This window comes from Centruroides vittatus, unplaced genomic scaffold (genome assembly GCF_030686945.1).
Source record: "Centruroides vittatus isolate TY-2023 unplaced genomic scaffold, ASM3068694v2 contig_482, whole genome shotgun sequence".
Classification (NCBI taxonomy): domain Eukaryota; kingdom Metazoa; phylum Arthropoda; class Arachnida; order Scorpiones; family Buthidae; genus Centruroides; species Centruroides vittatus.
The window spans coordinates 769,491-787,060 of record NW_027122272.1 but is presented as its reverse complement, the minus strand read 5'-3'; the positions used below and the strand labels follow the sequence as shown (position 1 = coordinate 787,060).

The 17,570-nt window shown below is 29.9% G+C and overlaps 2 protein-coding genes across 2 annotated transcripts in view; both read right to left on the bottom strand.

The window, feature by feature from the left end:
* Positions 1-6,946: 6,946 nt before the first annotated feature.
* Positions 6,947-12,550, bottom strand: LOC136977926 (uncharacterized). Its single transcript, XM_067273541.1, has 6 exons — positions 12,328-12,550; positions 10,863-10,982; positions 10,173-10,298; positions 8,441-8,555; positions 8,111-8,363; positions 6,947-7,124 (listed from the first exon to the last, which is right to left on the bottom strand). The coding sequence occupies exons 1-6, from the start codon at positions 12,497-12,499 to the stop codon at positions 7,032-7,034; spliced, it is 879 nt and encodes a 292-aa protein (XP_067129642.1). The 5' UTR covers positions 12,500-12,550; the 3' UTR covers positions 6,947-7,031.
* A 3,313-nt stretch (positions 12,551-15,863) lies between these two features.
* Positions 15,864-17,570, bottom strand: part of LOC136977909 (UDP-xylose and UDP-N-acetylglucosamine transporter-like) — a 38,763-nt gene continuing 37,056 nt past the window's right edge. Inside the window, exons 9-10 of the mRNA XM_067273503.1 lie at positions 16,450-16,522; positions 15,864-16,368 (exon numbers count right to left, since the gene is read on the bottom strand). Coding sequence (XP_067129604.1) covers positions 16,128-16,368; positions 16,450-16,522 — 314 coding nt within the window. The 3' untranslated portion in view covers positions 15,864-16,127. The remainder of the gene's footprint in view (positions 16,369-16,449; positions 16,523-17,570) is intronic.

Sequence of the window (17,570 nt, the reverse complement as noted above, 5' to 3'; positions counted from 1 at the left end):
AGATTATAACTGAACTGTGTAAATATTATCTTATCTCTGACGGGTTGCGTTGATCATGATTGCGAATTACTTCATTGGAAATCGTAAATATCAACAAAATATGATCGTTATCGTGTCTCCACTTTCAATGAAACTTTTTAAAATAACGTATTTCATATTTATACAAGTGAATATAATTGATTTCATTCCAAACAGAATAGTTTCTCAAAAAAACAATAGCCGAAGTTCGAGGTCATCTGAAGATAAACTACAATAGATTCTAAAATTATATTTGATACAAGTCATCGCTGTTTTAAGTTATGCTGGTGATTAAGTTATCTTTTTTAGTTACTTTAACATAACTGTATTTTACTGGTATGTGTTGGTTTCTATGTTTGTTTGTGAATAAAGCCGATTGTCCTCGTAAAATTTAGATTAATTTTCTAATTTTCGTAAGTTTTTAATATGAGTTTTGGCTATTTTTTTTAGAATGTTTAAAGATTTTTCTGACTATGCACATTATTTTCTGATTAATATGCATAATATTATAAGAAACTACTGTATGTGCATTTTTCTTTTATTGTATAGTTGTGTTAATCGATAATTTAACTAATATTTTGCTTAATTCATAAAACTATGATCGGCTTTCGAAAAATTAGGCGTGACAACACTACGTTTGATTGTATGCAACCTTTTCTTTCTATCCACAAACTACAGTTAAATTTGAATTATTCTTGGTTTGGTGTAAATTGTAAAACGAGGTGGAAATCAATTATCTTTCGACATTTCCTATCCAGTGTAAAATAAATAAATGCGATTAAGATGAAACACAGGCCAGCACTATCCTATTAATATATATATATATACATACGAAAATGATGTGTGACCGTGTTTGTAGGGTAATATTTCACCTAAATTGTAAAACTGCAATTTGTCAAACAACAATGAAGAATTGTCTTTTTTAAAACAATTTATAATTGTATTACAGAAAGCAAGTTGCTAAAAAATTTGTAACCTTATTTAGAGCAAAACACTTTTGAATTACATTAATTTCATACCCTATTACAATGGCTTTTAATTAACCAGAATGCCTCAGTAACACTTCTGAGATGCCGCAAAATGAATTCATGAAAGAACGCAGAGCAACATTTAGGGAATGTGACCCGGTAGCACTCCTGTCAAGGAGGAGTGCTACCGGGTAGGCTTTCTATGGGAAACTGCCACATATTTAGATTAGATTAGATTAGATGCTACACACGTGAAGGAAGCCCGAAAACTCCACATGGCCGGCCTGTTAGTGTGACGTGAATGGTAATTGAAATACCATTAAACACATGACGAGTGTTTAATGGTATTTCAATTAGAATTTCAGAGTTGAATGTTTTACCAGTTTCCATATAAAATATTTTTCTGTAAGTAAATACCATCATTTTTGGATAAAAGATATTTTAATATCCGATGAATTCTGTTTTAATAAAATGAGCAGCGTTATAACACTTGTGTGTATTAATAAGAAGTACACTACTAAAATTGCAGTAATTCTACATTGATAAAGAAGTAAGGTTGTCGCAAGAAAAAAGGGTTAAAGTTTACCTAGGGAACCCCAATGGCCGCGCTTCCGGTAATCTCGACGGCAGGTGATATTAGAAATTCATTGTAGGTGGCGCAATTTTTAAGTAACGCTATCGTACGCAAATTTCTTCTTTTTCGTGACATTAAGACTGCTGCGTGTGTTTTTTAACCAGTCAAAACATTTTTGTAGAAAAACTGTTAATTTCTGTTATTTTTAATAGTAAATAGGTAAGTTTCTATTCCCTCTAGTTTTAATGGTGCAATGTGCAGCAAATTTAATAATTTTATCATATTCATATTTGTTGTCAGAAGTTTTTCTTTTTTGGTGAGAAAATGGCTACCGTAGACATTAATTCGGAAAATTTTTGGAATAATTGTACCACTGGACAATTCTTTCGATTAATGTACTCTGGTTTCGATGATTTGGCGATAGATAAGGAAATACCGAGTGATGTGAAATTTGCAATATTCTCGAATTTGCAACATGTAGAAGATGTATGCAACAAATGTGGAAAACGTCGTAAATTAATGTATAGAGCAGATAAAAACTCTGTATCGATGCGATGTAATGTTTGCAAAACAAATTATTCAGCATTCCAAGGAACCTTTAAAGGGAAATGTGGCCGTTTGTCGTGGGAGAGTATTTTGTCATTTATCTGGCACCTATTGTGTTTAGAGTGCCGCTGTAAATCATTCGAAAAATTTCGTGGATCCGAAAACAGGAGCCAACACTCAGAAAATCGAAAGATTGTGGGGGTTTTTAAAAAACAGGAAACATCTTCCGGTACATTATACGGAGGAATTGTCAGAATCCTATCTGTATTCTTTTATGTATAAAAAATATCACAAATGGCAATTGAAATCTGCAGGGGAACGTTTTCAAACTTTTATAAAACATTTGAGTTTTATTTATTCCGGGTCTGGAATTGAGCCGAAATGGAAAGAACTGGAGTCCGTTCCAGCTGCTCCACAAAGCGACGAGTGTAAGAAGGTAAAAAAAAACTAAGGCAGATTCGTGTGGTGAAACTAAAAAACGTGTAAAAATATCAAGTAAAAAGAGAAAAATCAGCGATAAGGATGGTAAATCAAACAAAAGTGAGAGGAAACGAAAAGGAAATGTATGACAGAGCGCCAAACATGTGAGTAAAAGTTTGTTTTATTTCATAGTTAGCTAAACTTGTAAAATAATCTAAAAACATTTATTTTTTACTAATGTAATAATTATTTTTTCAATAAATTCTAAATACTAATAGGAAGAAAATTGCACCAGTTACAATCCTTTGTCTATCATATTTAATTTTTCGAAAGCTTAAGTAATTATAAATATGAATAGTTGAAAGCGATGCGAAATTTTCTTAACTTTTCCAAGCTGGCTCATTTTTAGTAAATTCGTCGTGGGTTCGTTTAGGGTCATAATGAAGCACCTGGTTGTTGAAGGACTGATCCAACATATCCGGACAGACCACCGCCGAAAACTTCTCGTTTTTTTTTAACCTAGATTGGATTTGATCCCACGTAGCGCAGTGTCGCTAGTGTAGCACGTGCACGCAGTGTCAGACTACCACTTTAACCGCCCCGACCATCCGGTCGTCCATTTCTACGAAACATATGGATTCGTTTATCAAACAGTTCTCATATTTTCGTTTCGCAATTGAAATAGATATGATTGCGATATACGGTTGTGACAATTGAGAAGACAGTTTTTATTTCTATAGAATGTCAGAGTTGAATTTTTTTACAAGTTTTTATATGAAATATTTTTCTGTAAATAAATACCATCATTTTTCGATAAAAGATTCTGTAAATCTGTTGAATGGCCGAAGCTCACAGAATGGGGGGGAGTAAGACGAATGACTTTACAAACAGAAAAAACGACGAATATGGTAGTTATTAAATTTAATAACTACTATATATATTGGTTTACACATCAATCACGACAGTACCAAACAAATTCCTCCACCGGTTTGGTAATTGGTTGACCGAGTACACTTGGTAATCTAAACCTAATACTAAATATTAAAATTATGACTAAATATATTTACAAGGTTTACACTGACGGTTCATACGCTGATCGATTGATGACAATTCTCCCAACGAATGTAGAGCCTTATTCTCAGCCACGTGGTGATAGAAGTTGTCAGTAGGAATAAAATTCCACCAAATAAGAAAATTACTATATATCAGCAATAATCGTCTCTAAAAAAGTTATATAATATAACCGTCGTGAGTCCGCACAATGTTCTTGTCTCGATGACGATGGATTCCTTTTTCTGTTACAACTCAGAACCTCGCTATTCAGAATTCTCCCTCCTTACCTCCTCGTAGTATCCGTAGAAGTTCCCTCATTCAGACCAATCCAAAAGAAAAAAAGATAGCTCTAGCATGGCGCTCCCACAATTTATACTCCGCGCCAATAAAGACACGTGAGCTATACGTAACACAGTCTAATCACGGCGAATGATTAACGGTAAAACCCGGCACGTGACAACCGGAATAAGTATAATAATACAAATACGCAACTATAGGGTAAATCCTGATACGGAGTTTACCGAAAAAAATTACTAGTGTCATAACACTACAATTCTTTAATATCCGATGCATTCTGTTTTAATAAGATGATTAAAAAGACGTAAAAATTATCTTCAGTTAGCAGAAATGAGTCTAGAAAACAAATTCAAATAACATTTCAAAGGAAATATGAACTTTCACTTAATAAAGCCGAATTGATAATTCCAAAATATGCGGGGGTTTTTAGTATATAGATAAATGCTGATATCATAAAATTAGTTGGTAGCAACGGTGATAACAATTGATATATTACAAGCGATTTTTCATTTGTTTAGCTTTTTATTTGAAACTGCTAGATTGTGATTTCATAATTCAGAGGCTTTCAACTACTGATTAATTTATTCTAAAGAAAAATAATCGATAACACAGTAAGCCCTCGATTTAACGAACTAATTGGAGACGAGGAGTGTCTGCTATTTCCGAAAATCAGTTAAATCGAATATAATATGTTTTAAAAACATATAGGCCTATTAATTAATAACGAACTCAAAATGTACAAGATGTGTTAAACTGTTATTATGATGTGCAAGTATGACTGAAATAACACTAGTGACATCGCGCACCTTTAACATATCGCGACAGAATTGAGACGGATAAAATACATGCATTTGATTAAAGTTCTATATGGAAAAAATATTTGAAAAGATCATTTCCATGCATATTTGAATGACGTGGGCCCATGGAAAAATAGAATAATATTTCCCGAGACCCATGTCATGCATATCTTACAGTAAAAACCCGTTTTTAGTTAAAACGCGTTTTAACTAGTTGAAACTAGTTTTTACTGGATGTCATTGTTAAAACCCGTTTTGTCTAGTTAAAACTAGAATTTACTGCTGTACATGTTTTGATTTTAGATAAAACTAGTTTTAGCTACATAAATATGTTTGGGGGAAATAAATAAAGTGATGATTGGGATTAAAATATTTGTATTATTTAATACGATATTTATTGAAAATATTGGTCATACATCTGTGTTATTAACATTAATTAACCCTTTGTCCCTGAAGGCACCGATCGATCGGTACCCTGGCTTTTTAAGCAAAACTTTGTGGGTACCGATTCATCGTTACTTTGGTAAATATCGATTTTTGTGAAATTTATTAACAACAGATATAATCTCGTTCGATATGAAGTGAATAAAGTATAATAATTCATTATATTAGTTGATAGCGGTATAAAATTTTGATTTCAAACAAATGTTTGATATAATGTGCGATAATTTCACAACGAATAAACATACATGCATAAGTGTTATATCGAATTGTACAAAACAATATTCTACGTCTTTCTGGCTCAGTGCCAGCAAACAACTATGTAACTAGACAATGTTAATTTTCACAAAATGTTACAAATTATCAAGTTTATGTGTCAGTTCTGATATACAGTCAAACCTGTTTTTATGCGCTCTTTTTATGTGCGATTTTTATTTGTGCGATTTTTTTAATGCGAATTTTTAATTTGTGCGGTATAGTTGGCGACTAGTCTCGTGCGATTCGTCATGTCTCACGTTGACTTATTATAGCTAAATAAACTTATTATAGCATAAATGCACTTATTATAGTAATATTATTGCATGAATATGCGAAAAATGAAATAATTTACTTTTTAAGTCAACAAAACACCACCTGGACAAAAATATGTAAAACAGACGATAGACCAGACGATGCAGTCAAGTGCTGACATCTGTTGTCAATAAATTCTATTTCGTACGGTTTTGAGTTATTTTCTATGTGAGACTTTTTTATGCGGTCCCTGTTGACCGCATAAAAAAAATATTTTTTAAATTGTGTTGCGAAAACTATTTTTTACAGCCATTCGTGAAGTTTCGTGCGATTTTTTTTAATGCGTCTTTTTTAATGCGGTCCTTATCCCCCGCATAAAAACAGGTTTGACTGTATATTATTTTTTTTCTTATAAATTTTTCTAATAAAATGCATTGAAAAATATCGTATTTAAAACTAAAGATATTAATAAATGTAAGTGATTTTTTTCATATAGATATAATGATAATTTTATTTTTGGTGAACTTTTAAAATAATATCGCCTGACTGACCTATATTGCCTTAGGAGGGATCGCAAAATAAACGTAAACAAGATGTTGGGGGAAAAGGGTTAAAGCGATATGAAATTCATCATACACTATAGGAACGTGTTAGCTGAATGACCTTGGTCGAAACAGTTTTTACTAAGCCATTTTGTTAAAACCCGTTTTGTCTAGTTAAAACTAGTTTTAACTCAAATTCATTTTTGACTAGCAGTAAATTCTAGTTATAACAATGACATTCAGTAAAAACTAGTTTCAACTAGTTAAAACGCGTTTTAACTAAAAATGGGTTTTTACTGTAACACATATATGAATATCGTCAAAATTGAAACTTTGAAGAGTTAAAAATTTTCAAATGTAAACAATTCAAGAGGCACGAGGAATTCAAGTATTTCATACATTGAAATTAAGTAAATTATTAAAAAGTTTCAAATGGCACTAGGGAATTTTTTTTTATCATCAGCTTGGCAGTCAATGTGCTAGCTAGACGATCAAAACCTGTTACAACGTCAATTCTTTCAAAACAATATAAAGCCAATTGCCAGGAATATTAATGAAGATCATTGCTTAGCAATTGTAGCAGCAGGCATGTGTAATAATCTTTCCAAGATCAGTCGGGAAGAAATTTATGTGCAGAATTAAACGTGAATAAACATTAATTGTTGTTATTAAATTCATCCACTAATAAAATACGTATGTCGTGTTCATTCCAATCTTGCTAGATCTTACATTCGTGTTTGGACTGATGCCTGAGATCTAGCAAGATTAAAACAAGGTATATAACTTTTTATTTGTTAAGATTTTATTAATATAAAAGATCACAATCTACATATATTTAAAATTTCATCCATTAATTATTTTAATATTAGTTTAAAGACGTGCGATTTTGTTGCTGTATTGCTGAAGCATAACTTGGACACGATTCTTCAGGAATTTCTTCGTGACCTATTAAATTGCACTGGAAAACATGAAATGGTAAAGGGTTTTTTTGAAAGAATATTTGATTTAATACATATATTTAAATTTTTAATCACAAAATGTCTTAAAATTACTTATTATAGTTTATGTAGGTCTATCGTTTCTATTGTCAAATTATCACAAAAATTTAATATAACAAAGAGGCAAAAAGCAATGAACAATAAGATATTTCAATGTTAATCAGTTCGGTTAATACATAATATGAAGTGTGTCGTTGTCGTGATAACGCTGGACGATTAGTTAAGACAATTGACATGTGCATTGGAAACCGAAAGTTAACAGGATTGAGAGATTTACGATTAAAAATCTGTAGTTTTACTAATTAGTTTTTATTTTTATTGTTTTAAAATAATAGAAATAACGAATTAACTGAATTGCTATATTAAACACTTTAATTGGTTAATAATTTTAAAATTAAAAACAAACAATTTCAATTGAAATTCAAGCAAATAAGTTATTTTTAAATTTGTAAACATTTACGCGTATCCAACTGCCAGATTCAATTTGGCTGCTACATCACCCTGTTATATACAGCAGCTTAATCATCGTTCTACTCTACTAACTCTAATCCAAAATAAACATTGATTATTTCTAATAATACTATAATACTCAATAGAGTGTATGTTTAATAACAGGAGTGTAACAATCCATACACTCCTGTTATTATTGTTTGATAAATCAAAACATAGTGAAATAATTTGTAAAAAAATTAATTTTTTCCATCTTGATGATATGACCGTTGATTTTTTGTAGTTTGTTTAGTACAAACCTCGTTAATACAAAGTGTTGATTTTTAAGACTCTTCAAATAGTCCCATTAACGAGGTTTTGGCTGTATATTATATTTTTCACTATGTAATTAATAATTTCCGTAAAAAAGTAATTTATGAAAATAATTATTCAAATTAAATTCTGGTTTTTATGAAACATATATTTGAATTAAAACTAAACATATAATAACACTTACCGTACTACTATTAATAGACGATCTCATTATATGTTCATAAGAAGGAGGTTTGTCCGAATTTGAAAGAATTGGTTCTCTTGGGTTGTTTGTACGGACGTTAACTTGTGTTTGAGGAGTTGCATTAAAACCAGAATTTTCAGGAGGAGTATGAACTATCCCAAATTCAGGAGGTATGTGGCCTCTTCTGAATTCGTGTGGAATTTGAACTGTACTAACTTCGTTTACTTGTACGGAAGATAGCGAAGATTGTCTTCTAAATACATTAAATAAAATCCAATGAAAAATAAATTAAACTTTTTTTTATTTTTAAAATTTGTCGATTTATCTCACTTTATGTAAGAAGTAATTGACAGAATTATAGCAAAAACTATAAAACCAACAAACGTGCCAATTACAGCAATGACGATGTTGTCCATTTGCTTGAAATTCGTTCCTTTATTATAATCTACATGAATAAAAAATAAATGTAGCATTTATAAGTTACTAAATTTTATTAATTAATCTAATTTATTTGAATATTTAAATTTAGACAGTAAAACCTCGATTTAATGGTCTAATTCGGACGAGGGGTTTGCGTTAAAGCGGAAAGTCCGTTATATAGCCTAATAAAATAGGTTTTCCGAACGCAAAGGTTTAAAAAGTTGACAAATTAATTAGTTTACTGCTTTTACATATGTAGACGAGTTTGTGTAATTAAAATGAAGTGTATATGACAAGTCTCATTTCACAGAAAAGTTTTCTTTATGTATTGTTGCTTATATACGTATCGTGGTTTTCAGATCATAAACATGTATACGATTTAAATAGGTGGTTCTGTCTGTTTTCCTTAAACTTGCCCTGAGTGTTCCACAAGAAAAAAATTTAAGTTTTTATTGAAATCTTATACCAATGTACTGTAATATATTACTTTATTTATAGGTAATACCATGTTTACTATTTTATTGAATACAACAAAATTTATTAGTTTAATCTTTCGTGAAAATAGTGAACGTGGAATAGCTTATAGATTTTTGAATATATTGATGCTAATGCTCTAAATAATAAAACGTATATGAATGATGTTCCGGAGCCTCGGAAAGGTCGAGAACCACTGATGTAAATCAAAATAAACAAACATTTTTTGGAAACTACACTTTAATTGTGTTTAACTAAACAAATAAATAATGTTCTTAAAAGAAAAATAATAATAATAATGTTCTATGTCAAGACACATGCTGTAGGTAATCCTGATTTGAAAAGATTGTCAAGTTTTTTTTTAACTTAATTATTTTAAAAAAACAACAAAATTTAACTCCCTAAAATTACAAAAGTGGGTGTAATAAAGCTGAATTTCGTTATCTGATGAATTGTCAATAAATATTTTTAGATCGTCGAGATGCAATCGTCGAATTTTCTCCACGTATGTAACTTAAATAGGAGCCAGTTTGCTATTGAAAGTCCTTTCGGAACTTCTCCCTTGGTAGATTGCCTATGTGTTGCGTTGCCTTATCGCATTAATCCAACGTATAGTTAAATGTATATGTTGCAGTCAAAACCAGTTTTTAATTAGGACGCGTTTTAACTAGTTGTAACTAGTTTATACTGGATGTCTTTGTTAAAACCCGTTTTAACTCAAATTCATTTTTCACTAACAGTAAATTATAGTTATAACAAAGACATCCAGTATAAACTAGTTTCAACTAGTTAAAACGCGTCCTAACTAAAAACTGGTTTTGACTGCAACATATACAATGAATTTTTTTCGCTCATTTCGCTTTGCAATTCATTAACAGAAATTTATAAACTAGTCTGCTCTTTCTACATTTGAAAAAGTCATATTTGATCATACAAAATATTTAGTTGGCAAGGTGAGGTGAGGCCAAAGAAATATTTTTCACTGGTGTGAAGAATATAGTATAATAATTATTACAGTTTAAAGAAACATTAACGAATTAATACAAAAATGCTTTGTAAATAAATTATATTAAAAATTATAAGATAAGCTATAATTTAAATAAATGGAATATGTTTTATTAACATCTAAACATATTTCTTTAATATTTATGGTTCTCATGCAACTTACTTTTACGTCCACAAATAACGCCATCATTTTCAAAACCGGGCAGACAGTCACATCTTCCTAAGTAGCAATATGAATTAAGCGTCTGACATTGTGTTGACACCTTACAAAATCCACGTAAGAAATAAACTGTAAATGCAGATTACATAATTAATTTTAATGAGCATTTGTTTCCTTTCCTTTATAATTTTATTCATTTTTTTTAATCATTTCTACAGAAAAATAATAGAAAGAAGCTTTATAATAATATTTTCTAGCAATACGAAATTATTTAAATATGTTTTTTAAATCAAAGTTATACAATTATCAGAAAAAATAATTTATGTATTAAATTACAAATAGGTTATTCAATTTTAATAGTATTGGTATATCTTTAAATTCCGTTAATATTTGAATTAAACATTTTCATTAATTACCTGAGCACTATAAATAGCTCTTTTTAAAACTTATCATACACTATCCAGAACTCACTCAGAGACTAAGTCTTCGACAGTGTGTGATAAGTCCTAAAAAGAGCTATTTATAGTGCTCAGTTAATTAATTAATAATAGTGGGACAAAAAACATAATATTAATTAAACATTCTTAATTAATAAAGAGAAAATTATTTTCCTAGTTTATTTCAGTAAATTGTTTATATTATAATAAATGAAATAATAATTAAAATGATAGACAACATTGTATATTTTCAGACCTTTGTTTAAGCAGCTGGTCCCAAATTTAATGGTGTTGAATGGACAGACACAAGATCCTATACTGTAATCACAGTATGACCCGTCAAACCATATACAGTTATCCAAACAATTTCCGATGCCTGAAATGAGTATTAATTCAGCAATCAATTTTATTTTTGTTTTCAAAAATACACTACATATTTTATTTTCACAGGCATTATTTATTGTGACATAGTCACAATGCCCGGCTGCAATTTTTAATCATAGTTTTAATTTATTTGATTTAAAATATATGCTCTCCATCTCAAATTAGTAGTGGCTTGCCCCTGTACTGTACATCATACTTTTCCCTTAACAATGGAGTCGTACCGGTCGTTTATCTAACACCTTTCAAGGGAAACTTTTGAATACAAATAACACGACTTCCAGTTTGCATCGGAAGTTCGAATATAATTAATCAGGTTTCCTGTTTCTAAGGTGTTCATATACAGTCTCCTCTTTTATCTGTCTAACTCTGTTTTCGAGATTAATAAACGACGGATAGACGGACAGCCGACAGTGGGAATTTATAGGTCTGCAATTTTTTCAGATTGCAGCCCAACCAGAAATAAAAACAAATTACGTGATATAATATTCAGTTTATCTTTAAATTCATTCTAATTACCAAAAACATTTGCCATTCCTGTGTTTGCAAGTGAAATTGATATATTTTCAACAAGGGCATGAACAAACGTCAGTTTATCGGGCCTCAGACAGAGACCCCGTGCCCAGAAGGGCTCCGCACTTTCAAATTTCTAAGAAAATTTCATAATAGAAGTTTTTGTTCTTTGTAATTTCTTATCGAATATATAACTACACGTATTTAATGCTTGTAAATTATGTTTAACAAAATTATATGATTTTCAATTAAAAAATTCTTTTTTGCAAATATTTTGAGGCCCCACTAACAACTTTTCCTAGGCCTCGCAAAATCTCCAGCCGGCCTTGTTTTCACAAATAAAAATTCCTTGTTTGCGCAAATAAAAATTAAAATACTCCAGAAATATCTTTTCTCCAGATATAATTTCACATACAGTAAAACAATTTACGTACTGAATGGTTATTCAACAGAAATAGAAATATTCTGTTTCAAATTTGTATATTTAAATGAAAAATTGCAAAATATTTAATTCCCTCAAAAATTCTTCAAATATTAATACACAAATCTGAAGTTTGATAAGCCTTGCGCATCTAAACTATAATAAATTTGAAACGAGGAAAGTTTATTATTAGGCTAATGTTATGAAAGTAAAATATATTAGCACAGTATGTTGCTTGTTTTATAATTAAATGGAATAATTATATTTAATTCTAGATCAGAGTATCAGTTCGATTTATCTAAATGAGATAAATTTAGTATAGTTATTATTCAGTTATAAAAATTAAATGTTACTATAGAATAAACGTTTAAGTAAATATTTATTATTATTTTATAGTTAAACTTACTTTTCAACTTAGACAGTGTTAATTCTATTTTCGGAACATCGGTGATATCCTTTTTCGGTATTTCCATTTCACGTTTTGTAATATCTGTGACATTTTCGGTGTTTTTTACTATACGAAATGCATTGACATTTAAAAAGATAAACGAAGTTAAAAGTATAAACATTAATTTCATTATGGTGTTAGCGGCAAACTTACTACAATATCATGTGAAACTCGAGAGAATGTTTTTATCTATGACGCATTATATTTATCATAGTTGTTTTTTATTTTATCAATTTTAGTGTTCACTTATAAACCTTGAAACTTTTCAAAGACAACTGAGATATATTAATTATTAATTTAATAGAATAGAACTGGGAGAGAATAATATCAAATTAGGTCATTCAATCTCAATTTATATTAATTTTAAATTCATACTGAATTTGAGTTTCATATTCAAAACTTAATAGAATATTACAATAATTGTAATATTTTATCTACCAGATTCTTTAATCTATGAGTTTTATATTTTTTGAAAATTTATAATTCGAAATTTCAAATAATGTAATACTGTTAATTAATTCCGTCTCTATGTCCTTTATCATATTTTAAAAATATTATCGTCTACTAGGACTTTCACTACTAGGATTTTAATCTGTTTTACCTGTAACCAGGTAAAACAGGTTAAAATCCTAGTAGTGAAAGTCCTAGTAGAAGATAATATTTTAAAACAGTAATACTGTATGTCATGGTGATATCATGTAAGGAACATGATTGGAAGATTCCAGGAAAGTAAGAAAGATTTACTACCGTGAGGTGAAAAGAAACTATTTCTCTCCAATTTCTGTACAAACAAACCTAATAAATGTCGATCTGTGTAACTTGAGATAATTTATAACGAATTGAAATTTAATGTTTATTTGTTTGTTTTGCGTTTTCGGATCAAATAACATTAAAATAAACATTTTTAAATGTTTATTTTAATGTTCTCATTATCTTCAATCCACAAGTATCTTATATCGTTAGAGAGAGGACAAAATGCAAAATTTGAAGATATCGTTTTATGACCGCCAACGATAATTTCACGATTTTAAAATCGAAACTGGGATCTGTGAGATCCTGTATCACTAAAGTCGTACGTAGGATTTGCGCAACTAACAAAGGGACTCTTTAGTTAGTTGCATCTTGGACTCTGAGACCCCACCATTTTTTTTACAAAATTTTTATATATATATATTTAAAATTTCGTTAAGAATCTCAAAAAGTTGATTAATTTAAAATGCTCCTCGTCCCGATGGACACACCGTTAAAACTTTTGCACAACAACACTCGTTTTCAAAATAAAAATAGGCTGCGGTCTGACAAACCCAGCGCCACTAACAATGCAAGAAAAAATTTATCGCGATTGCCGTGCCTCATTTCTTATCATGAATTTTCTCTTTTGCGACGATCTCCTCTTGATTTGCTGTTTAATTTCTTGTTATAATGGAAACGATTTTCGCTTTGATTGGCTTTTCTCAGTGGTGACTATAGTCTGTCTATGAAAAGAATCAACTTGGGTATTATCAGCCTTTGGTTGCTTAGTTGTGTCAAGTTACTTCCGATTTCTTCGTCATTTGTTAAACATGTCACCGCCATTATAAATAGTGTTATGGAAGCTTTACGTGTGCGGTTTGGAATACGAGAAAGTTTGCTATAGTCATGTTAAGTGCATGATTTGTTATGCTGTAAACAATTAACACGACGAAAAATTCGTTGTGCCATTCAGTGAGAGAAAATAAAATAAAATTCACGTATTGCATAACGTGTTAAGCGGAGTGTTGCTATCGTTATGAAATGTGCTGATTGGTTTAACGAAGCGACATCACGCTTGGTGTTGCTCTTATGTCAACTCTTTCCATAGACAGGCTGTAACTCTATTTAAACCAATAAGTGCCTTGTTACAACCCTTGAGTCAAATTTGCCGCAAAATTCGACATTCCTCACTATAAAGTAGTGGGAGACATTGTTCAGACTAGCGGTTTTTAACCTTTTTGACCTTGTGTATCCTTGGCAGCCCATTTTTCTAAGTTTTATTTTCCATTTACCATTTTCGCTAAATTTTATTTCGTGTATTCGTCAAACAGTGGTGCTTTGGTCAATTATACAGCGCTGTACAATTACACGTAATTTTTTTTTTTTTAAATCGAAAAGCGTTGAAGGAAGGACAGATAAATATAATCAAAATACAATCATAATTTTATCTAAAACTAGATATTTGACATCGAGAAACTCGAAACAATGTTTATCGATGTAGTTAGCCTGGGCGAGCAGTTTGAGCACTGATATGTCACAAATGAAAGATAAGTGATTTATTTTTTATTAATAAAAATGTAAGATTTGTTTTAGTTTTTCACATTATTTAGTTTTGTTTTATTTATTGTTTTATATTTTTTGTGCTCTATTTCTTGTGAGAGAGGGAGGGGGGCCCGATAAGAAAATGTCTAGGGTCCCAAAGTGGGTTAATTGGGTCCTGCCTCGCGACATTAGACGTGAGGCGATCTCGGCACCACTAACTTCTGAATAGATAGTCCTATCGTTGATTGGTCGGGCCGTCGACTTTCATTAACATAGGAAGTGTAGAATGTTGACCATCAGTGGTCGACTCTGCAGAGTAACTTGTTCGGAAACCAGAGCAAATACAGCGTTCCAAATTTTGTTCGTAAACAGGAGCGTTCGTAACCCGAGGTTTGACTCTTATATTCCGAAAAAAACATACAAACTAATGTGAATCTTTTGTAAAACTGAACTCACTGCTACATATTCTCCTACCTATCGACTTTATTAATTCAAGTGGAATCTCTTATTTTTTTCAAATGGTGCCCACTATTGTCAGTCTATCTTTTATTAAATCAGTTATCTATAGTTATATTCCTTCCCGAATTAGCAATTGGTCTCGTTAAACATTTTACCACTTCCTCGGGATAATATGAAACTGAATAGGGGCCATCGGGCTGTTTACTGCAGTATATTTCGCGGTTATAAGAATAAAACATTTTAGAATCGACTAACAAAAAAATTTTAATCCGTATTTACTCGGTTTGCTCGGAATATATTGTCGAAATTCACATCTTCCTCGAAACGCTTCCAATTTTTTGTTAATTGTACAATACTGTGATACATAGTATTTGTTTTCTTGCAATTATTTATAAATGGTCGAGAATATCTCTCACTACCGCCAACTTAACAGATTGAATTCTGTCTTTCCTTGTTTCTTTGTTAGGCAATCTTCAAGCATGAACAACATAAGGGCAAATATGGCCTGTTAACCTGGTTGAAAACATTAAAGTTTCTCCAATCTTACTACTGTTTTAGAAGTATTGCTAATTTATCATAAACCAAATGCCTACATATTACATAATGATCAGATCCATAATTAAGAAGAATGGTAAAATTATGACTTAATCCATATAAGCAAATATATTCTTTTATATACTTCTCTAACATGATCAATACGTTATAATTCACTAGTATATTTTGACTTTAAAAGTACCAGTATATTCTAATAAACAAGTAGCAAAAATATATAAATAAATTTTATTTTAACATAAGCACTCCACAAAATTAATTTTATAAACTCTGCAATTAAATTCTTCAACTGTTTATTAATACAACACACAACTTAAATGGCAGTTTATTAATAAAGTAATAAAATGAAAAAAATACGAGTATAATAAAATTGAAACACCCAGAAAAAATATTAAAAATATTTGTTTTCCATTAACATCTGATAAATTATTTTATCACAGATTCAACAAAAGATAAATTAATTTATAAGTTGTTCAATCTACTTTTGTTTCAAATTGTTTACATAGTTTTTTAAATGCTCTTTTTATATCAATAAAAATCATTGTTCCAATAAAGACTAATAAAGTTCCTATCCAATGAAATAATGTGAATGGATTTTGAAAATAGAAGATTGATATTAAGAGAGAAATATATTTTCTAAGCGTAACAACCATTGTTACAGATAATGATGAATATTGTGTGGTCAATACAAATACAGATCTAATGCAAACATATCTGGATAACAGTTAAAGATTATAATAATAAAATATTTTCCCAATATTTACTTGACTAAATATTTTTAATAGAAAAGGATACTGAGTAATCACATTGCAAAATAAATAAATCCATAACTTTGGAACAGCACCCAAAATTGGAATTTCAAGTGGAACTAAAGTTTAATAAAAAAAGAATAAATAAATAAACTTTTAAAATAGAAACAGAATAAAATAATACATGCAAATTTGTCATTTTATAATAATATATGACAACTTAAATAGATAACACACACACACACTCATTTATGAAATCATTATTGATCAATATTACTGTATTTTACGGACTATAAGACGCACCTTAATTTTTAAGCAATTTTTTTAAAAAAAATACCTATAAGACGCTATGGACTATAAGACGCACCTGAATTTTGGAGGCAATTTTTCGAAGAAAAAAGTGCGTCTTATAGTCTGTAAAATACGGTATATAACAAATAACACAAAATAGTTTTCATTAAAATTATGAAAGGATGAAAGTGGTTGTTTTATCTTTTAAATTACCTTCCTTTTAGAGTTTGGTGTTCATATATATATTTTTAGATAATAAATTGATCAATCACCTGTCAAATATAACTGGACACATAAAAATTATGTTTTTCTTGTTTTTACTTTGTTTTTTCTTGTTCAAAATGATTAAAGTATTTCAATCATTTTGAAATACTTCAATCATTCAAATAATTCTCTATGTAAATTATACAGGAAAAGCTCTGGTTTGCATAATAAGACAAAACATATTATAGCAACTACTAAAAATTCTTTAATTATTCAAAATTTATTTACATTAATTTCCTTACAATATAGCTTGAACCTCACACCGAATATCAGATAAAAAGAAAGTAAAAACACACTGAGTGCTGTGTTAACAGTTTTTTTTATTTTTGTTAGCACTAGCAAAAATTAAAAAAAAACTGTTAATGCCACACTCAGAGTGTTTTTACTTTCTCTTTCTTTTTGTTAATTTCCTAATGAACTAATTATTCTATTTTAATTTTTCACTATTGAATAGGATGAATTTTATTATATGCACCTTTTCTTATCTGTCGCGAGCGCGTTCTTTTATTCTGTATTCGCTCGATTTCTCACCCCAGTTTGGGTTATTGTATACCATTAAGAGTTGGAATCCGAAAGAATCCTGTATATTGCTAATCATGTGAGAAAAATAAA